This window comes from Bombina bombina, chromosome 5 (assembly GCF_027579735.1).
Source record: "Bombina bombina isolate aBomBom1 chromosome 5, aBomBom1.pri, whole genome shotgun sequence".
Taxonomy (NCBI): Eukaryota; Metazoa; Chordata; class Amphibia; order Anura; family Bombinatoridae; genus Bombina; species Bombina bombina.
Genome location: NC_069503.1, coordinates 617684490 through 617700819, shown reverse-complemented (window position 1 = coordinate 617700819; position 16330 = coordinate 617684490). Strand labels below are relative to the sequence as shown.

Below are 16330 nucleotides of genomic sequence, written 5' to 3'. Positions count from 1 at the left end.
CTAACGCAAGACGAGATGGTGGCAAACTTTGAGGTCCCGCGGCAATTGGAATTTGAACTTCTAAGATTAAGATCTCTACTAAAAGCCTGGGGGTTCCTGAGAGATGCCCCACGGCCTCTTACGACTTGGGAAGCTCGATGGAAAACGGGCCTCCAGACCTATAAACCCCTCACGGCACACTATCGATGCCTGCTGGTTCCCCCCACAATTCCTAAGACGAGACACATGCTCTCCTGGGAGGCAGAGCTACAAACGGTATACTCCCCTAAGAAATGGGCACCGGCCATCGCCAAGACCAAGGCTGCCTTACATTGCACCACGATGTACGAGCTCTACTTTAAAATGCTCACTAGGTGGCATCTGGTCCCAACCAGACTGCAGACCCTCTATCCTAATCACCCCCCCTCCTGTTGGAGAAACTGTGGTGGCATTGGCACCCCACTACACACCTGGTGGACTTGTCCCAACCTAAAGGCACTCTGGGGTAAGACCAGTAAGATCTGTTGCTTGATGGGCCTTCCAGAGATAAAGGACCCCGGAATGGCTCTTCTACACTTGGGTTTAGAGAAAGTGCCTCCGCACCAGAGAACCCTTCTTATATACATACTCACCTCAGTTAAAATGGCAATTGCCAGGAACTGGAAAAAAGTGCACCCTCCAAAATGGCAGAGTGTAATGGAATACCTGAATTATGTCAAGTCCATGGAAGACTTTGTCTACAGAGTCCGGCGCAAGTCGGAAACTTTCTGTCTTGTCTGGGAAGCTTACCTACAGAGCCTCAGAGCTAAATCTTAAGATTCCCTGCCCCTTAGTGTCACTGGCCCCTGATACGGGACCAGGACGGTCTGACCACCCCTCCCCCCCTCCACCCCCCCTCCACCCCCCCTCCACTCAATGAGCCCCTCCCCCCCCCCTCATCTAATATCCTCTCCCCCCTCAAAGGGGGTACTTTAGCCCACGATAGCACAAGGATCACTGAATCTTGATATCACTCCTTTGGAGCGGTGGCCCTTGTTGGCCCCGCGCATCCGCTCAACTGCTTATTCAGGCAATACCCACATAACAACCGACTACTAGCGTAATTCCGCTTTTATAAAGCAGATCAAAAGGCGGAAAAAACGCCAAAACCTTAACCTACCAACTGACGACTCTCCTAACCTGTAAACGCTCCTACTCACTCCTCATTTCACCTCCCACTCAGGTATAGTTTGACCTTTGGATCTGTTAGGAATGGAGGTGAAAACCTGGTTATATTATGCAAAATCTATGTCATTTCAATGTAATGCGAGATACCATTCTTGTGATTTCTGTGTTTACTTCATATTTGTAACGTTTGAAAGAGTTGTGATAACCTATGCATATAATAAAAAAATATTTAATAAAAAAAAAACAGTATGAGGTTCATTCATCATATTATAGCTAAAATCAACTAAAAGTTTAAATTTTTACTTTTTATAACCGCTCCGTTTCAGCTGTATAATCCGCCCGTCATTGTGCTTTCCTTGATTGACATAGTGATGCTCCAATCGATTGTTTAACCCCGTGGCGTCCAGCCCCTTTTCAGTTTCGTCATCGAAAGCTAATGCGCATGCGTGTTAATACATAGCGCGTCATCATCGGCATGCTCGTCCATGTTACGCGCATGCGTTGTCCGCATTGAATGCACAGCATCGCTCTCTCGCATCGTAGCAAATCAGCTGTTATCTGTAAGAACGCTACGCAAGTCTGTCAGTGACTCACTCGCAAGATCGCTCTGCACATTCAAAAAGTTCATTGTACAGTGTTTGTCATTACTGTCAGTATATCAATTCAAATGTATTTATAAACCTATTTTTTTTTTCAATATATGTAAATATATGATAACATTTAAACGATTATTCTACATCTTATTTTTATCAAGCCTTTGTGTACAATTTTTATAATAATCGTTTAAATGTTATCATATATTTACATATATTGAAAAAAAATTAGGTTTATAAATACATTTGAATTCATATACTGACAGTAATGACAGACACTGTACAATAAACTTTCCGAATGGGCAGAGCGATCTTGCGAGTGAGTCACTGACAGACTTGGGTAGCAATGATTGCTACAAATTGTTTAGTTTACTGCATACACAGTTACGGCAGTTAATGAAACGCATGCGCTATTGTGCTGACCATACGCATGCGCATTTCAAACATCACAAGGGTGCACGAGCATAGTCCTCTTGTAATACACAAATCAACGTCATCAAAGCAGAATCAGGAAGTCTGGTATGGGCGGAGATAATTGCGGTAACGGAGGAACATTATAAATACATATTTTTGGAAAAGGGTTAGTTTTTTAAATATATAAAGTCAGCGATTTTAATGTTTTAAACATAATCTTCAACATAATGTATTTAACAGCAGAAAAATTGACCTTCACTTTAATGAACACTAAGTCAGATATTAAACTGTTAGCAGTATTGGTGATGAGACTGCATTTTGGGTTGTCTGCTGCCCCCCAATGTAATAAAAATTGTATTGCAACCAAAAGGTATTTGGCTGCTCAGGGAGGCATTTCCCAAATAACCTATGAGATGTTCAGCTCCGAGGGCCAATGGGAGACTAGCTTCGTTAAGGGCCTATCCAATTCTTGTGAGAATGGTTAAAGAAAAGATGGAGGGGTCATATCTTTGATAGAAAAAAAAAACAGCCACACACTAGAGAAAAAGAAACTGACTCAAAGAAGCATAACTTTTTGACTAAGAAAAACACAGGTTTGTGCCAAGTAACTCTTTGCAATTTTGGGACACTTTCTTTGAATAGAAAGATAACAATTTTGAGGCCTGTACCCTTGCGAATAGTGAGTAAAACCTTCTTATATGACCTACAAGAAACCCCAGAAGCTGACCTCTCATCTGGTTATGTGGTGATGTATACGGTTCTATATTTTTAATATTTAAATCAAGGTATTCTAAAGCTATAGTTTAATTGAAGCTGGTAATTTAAAGATATACTTTGTATTTTAAATCTACGTTCCACAGCCGGGTGTAGTTTAAAATAATCATATTGATGCTAAATAATTTTATTTGCTAGAAAAGAATTTGTACTTTATATTTATAAGTTAATTTTACTATTGTGAAATTTCATATAAATGGTTATTGTAGTTAAATTTCTCAGGTGTTTATTAAGTTATTTGTAGCTACTGTGATATATTTAAAACTTGTTTTATTGTGGCTAAATGAGAGGTTATTTCAGCTCAGATTAATTGGCATATAAATTGGCTATTGCATTAACGCACAATTTCTGGTGGTTTAACTGGCTAATTATAGACTGTGCTGTGATTCTCATTTGTGGTATTTAAATGTAAGTAAGGTTCTGGTTTGCTTTGCAAAGAATATTGTAACAGCATAGACATAATTGGTTCATAATCTAGTCTCTACATAAATATAAGTCAAGGTGTCTAAGGATAACTAGTCTAGAACTAAGGAATAAATATTGATTTTAATAAATATATTGTTAAGTATATATATATATATATATATATATATATATATGTAGTTTTCCCAAACCTTAAAAGCCTATAAATACCCCTGTTGGTATATACCAGGGTTACAATATAATTTATTACCTCCAATTAAAATGTGTGTATATGTGTGTATATATATATATATATATATATATATATATATATATATATATATATATATATATATACACACACACACACAACTTTTTGGGGAGTAGGATAATATAATTTTTAGAAAATACACATGGGTGCAGACCCTGATGCACATATAAATTCACTATTTCAATAGGGAGAAACACGAAGAGGACACAGTAGTGTCCTCTCCAAAGAAAGACAGGGATTTCAGCACTCCAAAAATTTTTACTCTTTAATAAGAGGTATAAAGTATTCAATTTATATATGTTAAATGTAAAAAAGACGTAACGGAGAACCGAATATCCAGGAGTCACTTGATAAGTATCTTTGGACTATCGAGTCTAACTTTCTAAATGGAACACACTCCTTAGGAAACCAAGTAACAGAGTGATCTCTGTTTGCAACAACTTTCACTATATGTTGCAAAGAAATATAAGTGTCTCTCTAATATGTTCCCCTTTTTTGCCTGCTTGATACATTTTATGCTAATGGTACATATTTGCTGTGATTGCGCTAGTAGTATTCTATGGACATAGATCCCGTGTATGGTGTACTATGATAGCCATAACCTTTTATCATATTGGTTCTATCCTCTGGTAAGGGTGTTGTCCATTAGTATGAAAGTGTAAAAATAAGCTTTACATGTTATAACAACTTGCATGTAACTTTTTTGCTTGTATTTAGAAGTATTAGGCATAGATCCTCAGGTATTTTCCTCATGATAACATATTTCCAATCAGTTTGGGTTATCCTCTGAGAGAGGTGTTGCCAATACTTGTTGCTGTTTTCTTAGTTATTTTGCATGGATCCCCTCCTATATCCATGGTAGCAGATTCCTGTGAATTCACAGGGCTACCCACTGGCTTGGGGTGTTGCCAAATAACTTAACTATATTCAAGGTTATTATCTTTGCATTATTAGCAACCAATGTGAGCTGGCCAGCTTTTTCTATGTGTTTTTTACACTTTGAAACACTTGATTTTTATTCGCACTTGTATTAAAATCCATTTATTAACTATCTATGTGTGGTTTGATTTAGGGGGCCCGGCCGCTGATCAGGTTGCGCTGGGGAGCACCATTTTTTACATTTAACATATATAAATTGAATACTTTATACCTCTTATTAAAGAGTAAAAATTTTTGGAGTGCTGAAATCCCTGTCTTTCTTTGGAGAGGACACTACTGTGTCCTCTTCGTGTTTCTCCCTATTGAAATAGTGAATTTATATGTGCATCAGGGTCTGCACCCATGTGTATTTTCTAAAAATTATATTATCCTACTCCCCAAAAAGTTGTGTATATATATATATATATATATATATATATATATATATATATATATATATATATACACATATACACACATTTTAATTGGAGGTAATAAATTATATTGTAACCCTGGTATATACCAACAGGGGTATTTATAGGCTTTTAAGGTTTGGGAAAACTTTGCCACCTACTGGTTGGATTCTGTATCCTATATGTAACGGCTCGTGAACTCTCACCTATATGAAAGAAAGGAGTCATTACAGAAACATTCCCAATAATGAATTACTTCATGAACTATAATGAAATATCAAAGTCAACCGTCTGCTCAAGGAAAAAAAACTTACCTATTCTTAGTTTCAATCGTTGGTTTCTCATAGGATACATTCAAGTTTAAAATCATTATTGTTTTGTATTTTTGAGAACATGTAATTTGGACCAGCAGTAAAGCAACTCGGTTGGTACAGGCATGATTAGAAGAGCTGAGACAAGTTTATAAAAAAAAAATAAAAAAAAAATATATATATATATATATATATATATATATATATATACATACACACACACATATACACATATACATACATACACTGTATATACCTTCATCTTTTCACTGTTATGAAGTAGAACATTCCTTAACTCTTTAGAGACCATGTATAGCTGCCTCTTCTTCCCTTCCTGGGTTCGAGTTAGCAGGTTCATCTTTGGGAAAGATGGAGGAAGTCCATAGAATTTCCTGTCAAAAGCATGTCCAGTTTAGTTTAAACTATGGTTTATCACGTTAATTAACCAAAAAAAATGATTTTAAGTTTACCAAATCATATGCATGTTGCTTAGATTAGTTATAAATTATTTTTATTTTAGGTGAAGAGACTTTTCACTTTAGGTCCAAGGAAACTAGGCTACTACTTACTCAATAGGAAGAAAAACTGGATCATCTTCAGCAAGGAACACAAAAGGATCTTCTTTAAATCCAAACAATTTCATTTTTTTGGCCGGAGGAGGGCTAAGATAAAAAAACATTGAATTAGACCTCATTTTATTAAAGAGAGCAAAAGTAAAAAAAAAAAAAATCTGGGGTGGAGTCAACTTCTGAAACAGCAGGGCACGTCTACATGAAGCTCCTGGTTTCAGTTTAGCATAATTAATGTACATATCTGGAAACAGACAATCAGAGGAATCAAGGAGCAGATATACAGACTGCAATCCTAGCCTATGATCTTCAGGAACACCATGCAAACCTGCCAGTATCTAGGCCTTGGAGGAACAGTTCATTTGTTTAATCTACCATGTGACTTAGACTGCTGCACTTATCCCCCCCCCCCACAACTAGTGGGTTATTAAAGGGACAGTTCACCAAAAAATGTTCTCCCCTTTAAATTGTTCCCAATGATTCATTTTACCTGCTGGAGTGTTTTAAATTGTTTACAAGTAGCTCCTTTACCCCTATTTTAGCATTTGAAATAGCTGATTTAGCCTGTGGTATCCCAACCTATACTGAAAGTTTCTATACTGGAGTATATTCCATTGAATAGCCCAAGTAAACACAGCGAGCAGAAGAGATTACACTCTCAGTGGGGGGCATGATAGTTAAGTAATAAAATGATAATTTTCCATTGTTCTCTCTAAGTATTGAGCTTTGGTTTTCTAGACAAATATAAGATAAGGAAGCAAGTCTGTGTACATAAAAGTGATAACATAATGAGATCTGATATTACCTGAAGCTCAACCCATTGTAATAGGCTGTGGTTAAATTGCACAAAACCAGCTACTCTATATACACATATAAAGCGGAAAAACATAATTTATGTAAGAACTTACCTGATAAATTAATTTCTTTCATATTAGCAAGAGTCCATGAGCTAGTGACATATGGGATATACATTTCTACCAGGAGGGGCAAAGTTTCCCAAACCTCAAAATGCCTACAAATACACCCCTCACCACACTCACATTTCAGTTTAACGAATAGCCAAGAAGTGGGGTGATAAGAAAGGAGCGAAAGCATCAAAATAAGGAATTGGAATAATTGTGCTTTATACAAAAAAATCATAACCACCACAAAAAAGGGGTGGGCCTCATGGACTCTTGCTAATATGAAATAAATGAATTTATCAGGTAAGTTCTTACATAAATTATGTTTTCTTTCATGTAATTAGCAAGAGTCCATGAGCTAGTGACGTATGGGATAATAAATACCCAAGATGTGGAACTTCCACACAAGAGTCACTAGAGAGGGAGGGATAAAATAAAGACAGCCAATTCCGCTGAAAAATAATAATCCACAACCCAAAACAAAAGTTTTAATCTTAATAATTAAAAAAACTGAAATTATAAGCAGAAGAATCAAACTGAAAAAGCTGCCTGAAGTACTTTTCTACCAAAAACTGCTTCAGAAGAAGAAAACACATCAAAATGGTAGAATTTAGTAAAAGTATGCAAAGAAGACCAAGTTGCTGCTTTGCAAATCTGATCAACAGAAGCTTGATTCCTAAACGCCCAGGAAGTAGAAACTGACCTAGTAGAATGAGCCGTAATTCTTTGAGGTGGGGATTTACCCGACTCCACATAAGCATGATGAATCAAAGACTTTAACCAAGACGCCAAAGAAATGGCGGAGGCCTTCTGACCTTTTCTGGACCCAGAAAAGAAAACAAATAGACTAGAAGTCTTTCTAAAATCTTTAGTAGCTTCAACATAATATTTCAAAGCTCTTACTACATCCAAAGAATGTAAAGATCTCTCCTTTGAATTCGTAGGATTAGGACACAATGAAGGAACAACAATTTCTCTACTAATGTTGTTAGAATTCACAACCTTAGGTAAGAATTGAAATGAAGTCCGCAACACTGCCTTATCCTGATGAAAAATCAGAAAAGGAGATTCACAAGAAAGAGCAGATAACTCAGAAACTCTTCTAGCAGAAGAGATGGCCAAAAGGAACAGAACTTTCCAAGAAATTAATTTAATGTCCAGAGAATGCATAGGTTCAAACGGAGGGGCTTGAAGAGCCCTCAGAACCAAATTAAGACTCCAAGGAGGAGAGATTGATTTAATGACAGGTTTGATACGAACCAAAGCCTGTACAAAACAATGAATATCAGGAAGATTAGAAATCTTTCTGTGAAAAAGAACAGAAAGAGCAGAGATTTGTCCTTTCAAGGAACTTGCAGACAAATATTTATCCAAACCATCCTGAAGAAACTGTAAAATTCTAGGAATTCTAAAAGAATGCCAGGAGAATTTATGAGAAGAACACCAAGAAATGTAAGTCTTCCAGACTCAATAATAAATCTTCCTAGACACAGATTTACGAGCCTGTAACATAGTATTAAATTACTGAGTCAGAGAAACCTCTATGACTAAGAATCAAGCGTTCAATTTCCATACCTTCAAATGTAATGATTTGAGATCCTGATGGAAAAAAGGGCCTTGAGATAGAAGGTCTGGTCTTAACGGAAGAGTCCAAGGTTGGCAACTGGCCATCCGAATGAGATCCGCATACCAAAACCTGTGAGGCCATGCTGGAGCCACCAGCAGAACAAATGAACGTTCCATTAGAATTTTGGAAATCACTTTTGGAAGAAGAACTAGAGGCGGAAAGATATAGGCAGGATGATAATTCCAAGGAAGCGACAACGCGTCCACTGCCTCCGCCTGAGGATCCCTGGATCTGGACAGATACCTGGGAAGTTTTTTGTTTAGATGAGAGGCCATCAGATCTATTTCTTGAAGTCCCCAGATTTGAACAATCTGAATAAATACCTCTGGGTGAAGGGACCATTCGCCTGGATGTAACGTCTGGCGACTGAGATAATCCGCTTCCCAATTGTCTACACCTGGGATGTGAACCGCAGAGATTAGACAGGAACTGGATTCCGCCCATACAAGTATCCGAGATACTTCTTTCATAGCCTGAGGACTGCGAGTCCCACCCTGATGATTGACATATGCCACGGTTGTGACATTGTCTGTCTGAAAACAGATAAACGATTCTCTCCTCAGAAGAGGCCAGAACTGAAGAGCTCTGAAAATCGCACAGAGTTCTAAAATGTTGATTGGCAATCTCGCCTCCTGAGACTCCCAAACCCCCTGCGCTGTCAGAGATCCCCATACAGCTCCCCAACCTGAAAGACTCGCATCTGTTGAGATCACAGTCCAGGTTGGACGACCGAAAGAAGCCCCTTGGACTAAACGATGGTGATCTATCCACCACATCAGAGAGTGTCGTACATTGGGATTTAAGGATATTAATTGTGATATCTTTGTATAATCCCTGCACCACTGGTTCAGCATACAAAGCTGAAGAGGTCTCATGTGAAAACGAGCAAAGGGGATCGCGTCCGATGCAGCAGTCATGAGACCTAGAATTTCCATGCATAAAGCTACTGAAGGGAATGATTGAGACTGAAGGTTTCGACAGGCTGAAACCAATTTCAGACGTCTCTTTTCTGTTAGAGACAAGGTCATGGACACTGAATCTATTTGAAAACCCAAAAAGGTTACCTTTGTCTGAGGAATCAACAAACTCTTTGGTAAATTGATCCTCCAACCATGTCTTTGAAGAAACGACACAAGTTGATTCGTATGAGATTCTGCAGAATGTGAAGACTGAGCTAGTACCAAGATATCGTCCAAATAAGGAAATACCGCAATGCCCTGTTCTCTGATTACAGAGAGTAGGGCACCGAGAACCTTTGAAAAGATCCTTGGAGCTGTTGCTAGGCCAAACGGAAGGGCCACAAACTGGTAATGCTTGTCTAGAAAAGAGAATCTCAGAAACTGAAAGTGATCTGGATGAATCGGAATATGAAGATATGCATCCTGTAAATCTATTGTGGACATATAATGCCCTTGCTGAACAAAAGGCAGAATAGTCCTTATAGTTACCATTTTGAAAGTTGGTATCCTTACATAATGATTCAATATCTTTAAATCCAGAACTGGTCTGAAGGAATTCTCCTTCTTTGGTACAATGAATAGATTTGAGTAAAACCTCAGACCCTGTTCCAGAACTGGAACTGGCACAATTACTCCAGCCAACTCGAGATCTGAAACACATTTCAGAAATGCCTGAGCCTTCACTGGGTTTATTGGAATGCGAGAGAGAAAAAATCTCCTTGCAGGCAGCCTTACCTTGAAACCTATTCTGTACCCTTGTGAAACAATGCTCTGAATCCAAAGACTGTGAATCGAATTGATCCAAATGTATTTGAAAAATCGTAACCTGCCCCCTACCAGCCGTGCTGGAATGAGGGCCGCACCTTCATGTGGACTTGGGAGCTGGTTTTGACTTTCTAAAAGGCTTGGATTTATTCCAGATTGGAGAAGGTTTCCAAACAGAAACCGTTCCTTTAGGGGAAGGGTCAGGCTTCTGTTCCTTATTCTGACGAAAGGAACGAAAACGATTAGCAGCCCTATATTTACCTTTAGATTTTTTGTCCTGAGGCAAAAAAGTTCCTTTCCCCCCCGGTAACAGTTGAAATAATTGAATCCAACTGGGAACCAAATAATTTATTACCTTGAAAGGAAAGAGAAAGCAAAGTTGACTTAGAAGACATATCTGCATTCCAAGTTTTAAGCCATAAAGCTCTTCTAGCTAAAATAGCTAAAGACATATACCTGACATCAACTCTAATGATATCAAAGATGGCATCACAAATAAAGTTATTAGCATGTTGAAGAAGTTTAACAATGCTATGAGTATTATGGTCTGATACTTGTTGTGCTAAAGCCTCCAACCAAAAAGTGGAAGCGGCAGCAAAATCAGCCAAAGAAATAGAAGGCCTAAGAAGATTACCTGAACATAAATAAGCTTTCCTTAGAAAGGATTCAATCTTCCTATCTAAAGGATCCTTAAAGGAAGTACTATCTGCTGTAGGAATAGTAGTACGTTTAGCAAGAGTAGAGATAGCCCCATCAACTTTAGGGATTTTGTCCCAAAACTCTAATCTCTCAGATGGCACAGGGTACAGTTTCTTAAACCTTTGAGAAGGAGTAAAAGAAGTACCCAGATTATTCCATTCCCTAGAAATTACTTCAGAAATAGCATCAGGGACAGGAAAAACTTCTGGAATAACTATAGGAGGTTTAAAAACCAAATTTAAACGCTTAGTAGATTTAGTATCAAGAGGACTAGAATCCTCCATTTCTAAAGCGATTAAAACTTCTTTAAGTAAAGAGCAAATAAAATCCATTTTAAATAAATAAGAAGATTTATCAGTGTCAATATCTGAGACAGAATCCTCTGAACCAGAAATATCCTCATCAGAAACAGACAAATCAGAATGACGACGGTCATTTAAAAATTCATCTGAAAAATGAGAAGTTTTAAAAAACCTTTTACGTTTACTGGAAGGAGGAATAACAGACATAGCCTTCCTAATAGATTTAGAAACAAATTCTTTTATATTAACAGGAACATCCTGAGTATTAGATGTTGAAGGAACAACAACAACAGGTAAAGGTATATTACTAATGGAAATACTATCTGCATTAGCAAGCTTATCATGACATTCATCACAAACTACAGCCGGAGGAACAGTTACAAGTTTACAGCAAATGCACTTAACTTTGGTAGAACCAGCATCAGGCAGCGTCTTTCCAGAAGTAGATTCTGATCCAGGGTCAATGTGAGACATCTTGCAATATGTAAAAGAAAAAACAACATATAAAGCAAAATTGATCAAATTCCTTAAATGACAGTTTCAGGAATGGGAAAAAAAGCCAATGAACAAGCCTCTAGCAACCAGAAGCAATGAAGAATGAGACTGAAATAATGTGAAAAAAAGGTGGAGACAAGAATGACGCCCAAATTTTTTAGCGCCAAAAAAAGACGCCCACATTATTGGGGCCTTAAAATTTTCGGCGCCAAGAATGACGCCACATCCGGTGACGCCGACATTTTTGGCGCAAAACGTCAAAAAAATTACGCAAACACGAACAACTTCCGGCGTCAAGTTTGACACCGGAAATGACAAACAGAATTTTTTGCGCCAAAAAAGTCCGCGCCAAGAATGACGCAATAAATTGAAGCATTTTCAGCCCCCGCGAGCCTAACAGCCCACAGGGAAAAAAGTCAATTGAAACAATTTTTAAAGGTAAGAAAAAAAATAAAAAAAAAACAGAATTTATGCTTACCTGATAAATTACTTTCTCCAACGGTGTGTCCGGTCCACGGCGTCATCCTTACTTGTGGGATATTCTCTTCCCCAACAGGAAATGGCAAAGAGCCCAGCAAAGCTGGTCACATGATCCCTCCTAGGCTCCGCCTACCCCAGTCATTCGACCGACGTACAGGAGGAAATATGCATAGGAGAAACCATATGATACCGTGGTGACTGTAGTTAGAGAAAATAATTAATCAGACCTGATTAAAAAAACCAGGGCGGGCCGTGGACCGGACACACCGTTGGAGAAAGTAATTTATCAGGTAAGCATAAATTCTGTTTTCTCCAACATAGGTGTGTCCGGTCCACGGCGTCATCCTTACTTGTGGGAACCAATACCAAAGCTTTAGGACACGGATGAAGGGAGGGAGCAAATCAGGTCACCTAAATGGAAGGCACCACGGCTTGCAAAACCTTTCTCCCAAAAATAGCCTCCGAAGAAGCAAAAGTATCAAATTTGTAAAATTTGGCAAAAGTGTGCAGTGAAGACCAAGTCGCTGCCTTACATATCTGGTCAACAGAAGCCTCGTTCTTGAAGGCCCATGTGGAAGCCACAGCCCTAGTGGAATGAGCTGTGATTCTTTCAGGAGGCTGCCGTCCGGCAGTCTCATAAGCCAATCGGATAATGCTTTTAAGCCAAAAAGAAAGAGAGATAGAAGTTGCCTTTTGACCTCTCCTTTTACCAGAATAAAAAACAAACAAAGAAGATGTTTGTCTGAAATCTTTAGTGGCCTCTAAATAGAATTTTAGAGCACGGACTACGTCCAAATTGTGTAACAAACGTTCCTTCTTTGAAATTGGATTCGGACACAAAGAAGGTACAACTATCTCCTGGTTAATATTCTTGTTGGAAAAGACTTTCGGAAGAAAACCAGGCTTAGTACGCAAAACCACCTTATCTGCATGGAACACCAGATAGGGCGGAGAACACTGCAGAGCAGATAACTCAGAAACTCTTCTAGCAGAAGAAATTGCAACCAAAAACAAAACTTTCCAAGATAATAACTTAATATCTACGGAATGTAAGGGTTCAAACGGAACCCCTTGAAGAACTGAAAGAACTAGATTAAGACTCCAGGGAGGAGTCAAAGGTCTGTAAACAGGCTTGATTCTAACCAGAGCCTGAACAAACGCTTGAACGTCTTGCACAGCTGCCAGCCTTTTGTGAAGTAAAACAGATAACGCAGAGATCTGTCCCTTCAGAGAACTTGCAGATAATCCTTTCTCCAAACCTTCTTGTAGAAAGGATAGAATCTTAGGAATTTTTATCTTGTTCCATGGGAATCCTTTAGATTCACACCAACAGATATATTTTTTTCCATATCTTATGGTAAATCTTTCTAGTTACAGGCTTTCTAGCCTGAATCAGAGTATCTATTACAGAATCTGAAAACCCACGCTTTGATAAAATCAAGCGTTCAATCTCCAAGCAGTCAGTTGGAGGGAAATCAGATTCGGATGTTCGAATGGACCTTGAACAAGAAGGTCCTGTCTCAAAGGTAGCTTCCATGGTGGAGCCGATGACATATTCACCAGGTCTGCATAACAAGTCCTGCGTGGCCACGCAGGAGCTATCAAGATCACCGAAGCCCTCTCCTGATTGATCCTGGCTACCAGCCTGGGAATGAGAGGAAACGGTGGGAATACATAAGCTAGGTTGAAGGTCCAAGGTGCTACTAGTGCATCTACTAGAGTCGCCTTGGGATCCCTGGATCTGGACCCGTAGCAAGGAACCTTGAAGTTCTGACGAGAGGCCATCAGATCCATGTCTGGAATGCCCCATAATCGAGTTATTTGGGCAAAGATTTCCGGGTGGAGTTCCCACTCCCCCGGATGGAATGTCTGACGACTCAGAAAATCTGCTTCCCAATTTTCCACTCCTGGGATGTGGATTGCAGACAAGTGGCAGGAGTGATCCTCCGCCCATTGAATTATCTTGGTCACTTCCTCCATCGCCAGGGAACTCCTTGTTCCCCCCTGATGGTTGATATACGCAACTGTCGTCATGTTGTCTGATTGAAACCTTATGAATTTGGCCTTTGCTAGATGAGGCCAAGCTTTGAGAGCATTGAATATCGCTCTCAGTTCCAGAATGTTTATCGGGAGAAGAGATTCTTCCCGAGACCATAGACCCTGAGCTTTCAGGGGTTCCCAGACCGCGCCCCAGCCCACCAGACTGGCGTCGGTCGTGACAATGACCCACTCTGGTCTGCGGAAGCTCATTCCCTGTGACAGGTTGTCCAGGATCAGCCACCAACGGAGTGAATCTCTGGTCCTTTGATCTACTTGAATCGTCGGAGACAAGTCTGTATAATCCCCATTCCACTGTCTGAGCATGCACAGTTGTAATGGTCTTAGATGAATTCGTGCAAAAGGAACTATGTCCATTGCTGCAACCATCAATCCTATTACTTCCATGCACTGCGCTATGGAAGGACGAAGAACAGAATGAAGTACTTGACAAGAGCTTAGAAGTTTTGATTTTCTGACCTCTGTCAGAAAAATCCTCATTTCTAAGGAGTCTATTATTGTTCCCAAGAAGGGAACTCTTGTTGACGGGGAAAGAGATCTTTTTTCTATGTTCACTTTCCATCCGTGAGATCTGAGAAAGGCTAGGACAATGTCCGTATGAGCCTTTGCTTTTGACAGAGACGACGCTTGAATCAGGATGTCGTCCAAGTACGGTACTACTGCAATGCCCCTTGGTCTTAGAACCGCTAGAAGGGACCCTAGTACCTTTGTGAAAATTCTCGGAGCAGTCGCTAATCCGAATGGAAGTGCCACAAACTGGTAATGCTTGTCCAGAAAAGCGAACCTTAGGAACTGATGATGTTCCTTGTGGATAGGAATATGTAGGTACGCATCCTTTAAATCCACCGTGGTCATAAATTGACCTTCCTGGATGGTAGGAAGGATCGTTCGAATGGTTTCCATTTTGAACGATGGAACCCTGAGAAATTTGTTTAGGATCTTGAGATCTAAAATTGGTCTGAATGTTCCCTCTTTTTTGGGAACTATGAACAGGTTGGAGTAAAACCCCATCCCTTGTTCTCCTATTGGAACTGGATGAATTACTCCCATCTTTAACAGGTCTTCTACACAATGTAAGAATGCCTGTCTTTTTATTTGGTTTGAAGATAATTGAGACCTGTGGAACCTTCCCCTTGGGGGTAGTTCCTTGAATTCCAGGAGATAACCTTGAGAAACTATTTCTAGTGCCCAAGGATCCTGAACATCTCTTGCCCAGGCCTGAGCAAAGAGAGAAAGTCTGCCCCCCACCAGATCCGGTCCCGGATCGGGGGCCATCCCTTCATGCTGTTTTGGTAGCAGTGGCAGGCTTCTTGGCCTGCTTACCCTTGTTCCAGCCTTGCATCGGTCTCCAGGCTGGTTTGGGTTGAGAAGTATTACCCTCTTGCTTAGAGGATGTAGAAGTAGAGGCTGGTCCGTTTCTGCGAAAGGGACGAAAATTAGGCTTATTTCTAGCCTTAAAAGACCTATCCTGAGGAAGGGCATGGCCCTTTCCCCCGGTGATGTCTGAAATAATCTCTTTCAAATCAGGACCAAACAGTGTTTTACCCTTGAAAGGGATGTTAAGCAATTTTGTCTTGGAAGACACATCCGCTGACCAAGACTTTAGCCAAAGCGCTCTGCGCGCCACGATAGCAAACCCTGAATTTTTCGCCGCTAATCTAGCTAATTGCAAAGCGGCATCTAGAATAAAAGAGTTAGCCAATTTAAGTGCTTGAACTCTGTCCATAACCTCCTCATACGAAGATTCTTTATTGAGCGACTTTTCTAGTTCTTCGAACCAGAAACACGCTGCCGTAGTGACAGGAACAATGCATGAAATTGGTTGTAGAAGGTAACCTTGCTGAACAAACATCTTTTTAAGCAAACCCTCTAATTTTTTATCCATAGGATCTTTGAAAGCACAACTATCTTCTATGGGAATAGTAGTGCGTTTGTTTAGAGTAGAGACCGCCCCCTCGACCTTAGGGACTGTCTGCCATAAGTCCTTTCTGGGGTCGACTATAGGAAATAATTTCTTAAATATAGGGGGAGGAACAAAAGGTATGCCGGGCCTTTCCCATTCCTTATTTACTATGTCCGCCACCCGCTTGGGTATAGGAAAAGCATCGGGGGGCACCGGAACCTCTAGGAACTTGTCCATCTTACATAATTTCTCTGGAATGACCAAATTGTCACAATCATCCAGAGTAGATAATACCTCCTTAAGTAGTGCGCGGAGATGTTCTAATTTAA

The 16330-nt window shown here is 39.7% G+C and overlaps 1 protein-coding gene across 1 annotated transcript in view; it reads right to left on the bottom strand.

The window, feature by feature from the left end:
- The window catches only part of NSUN2 (NOP2/Sun RNA methyltransferase 2), a 232377-nt gene that overhangs the window by 99592 nt on the left and 116455 nt on the right, over positions 1-16330 (bottom strand). Inside the window, exons 14-15 of the mRNA XM_053714578.1 lie at positions 5812-5904; positions 5499-5634 (exon numbers count right to left, since the gene is read on the bottom strand). Of these exons, the coding sequence (XP_053570553.1) occupies positions 5499-5634; positions 5812-5904 (229 nt within the window). The remainder of the gene's footprint in view (positions 1-5498; positions 5635-5811; positions 5905-16330) is intronic.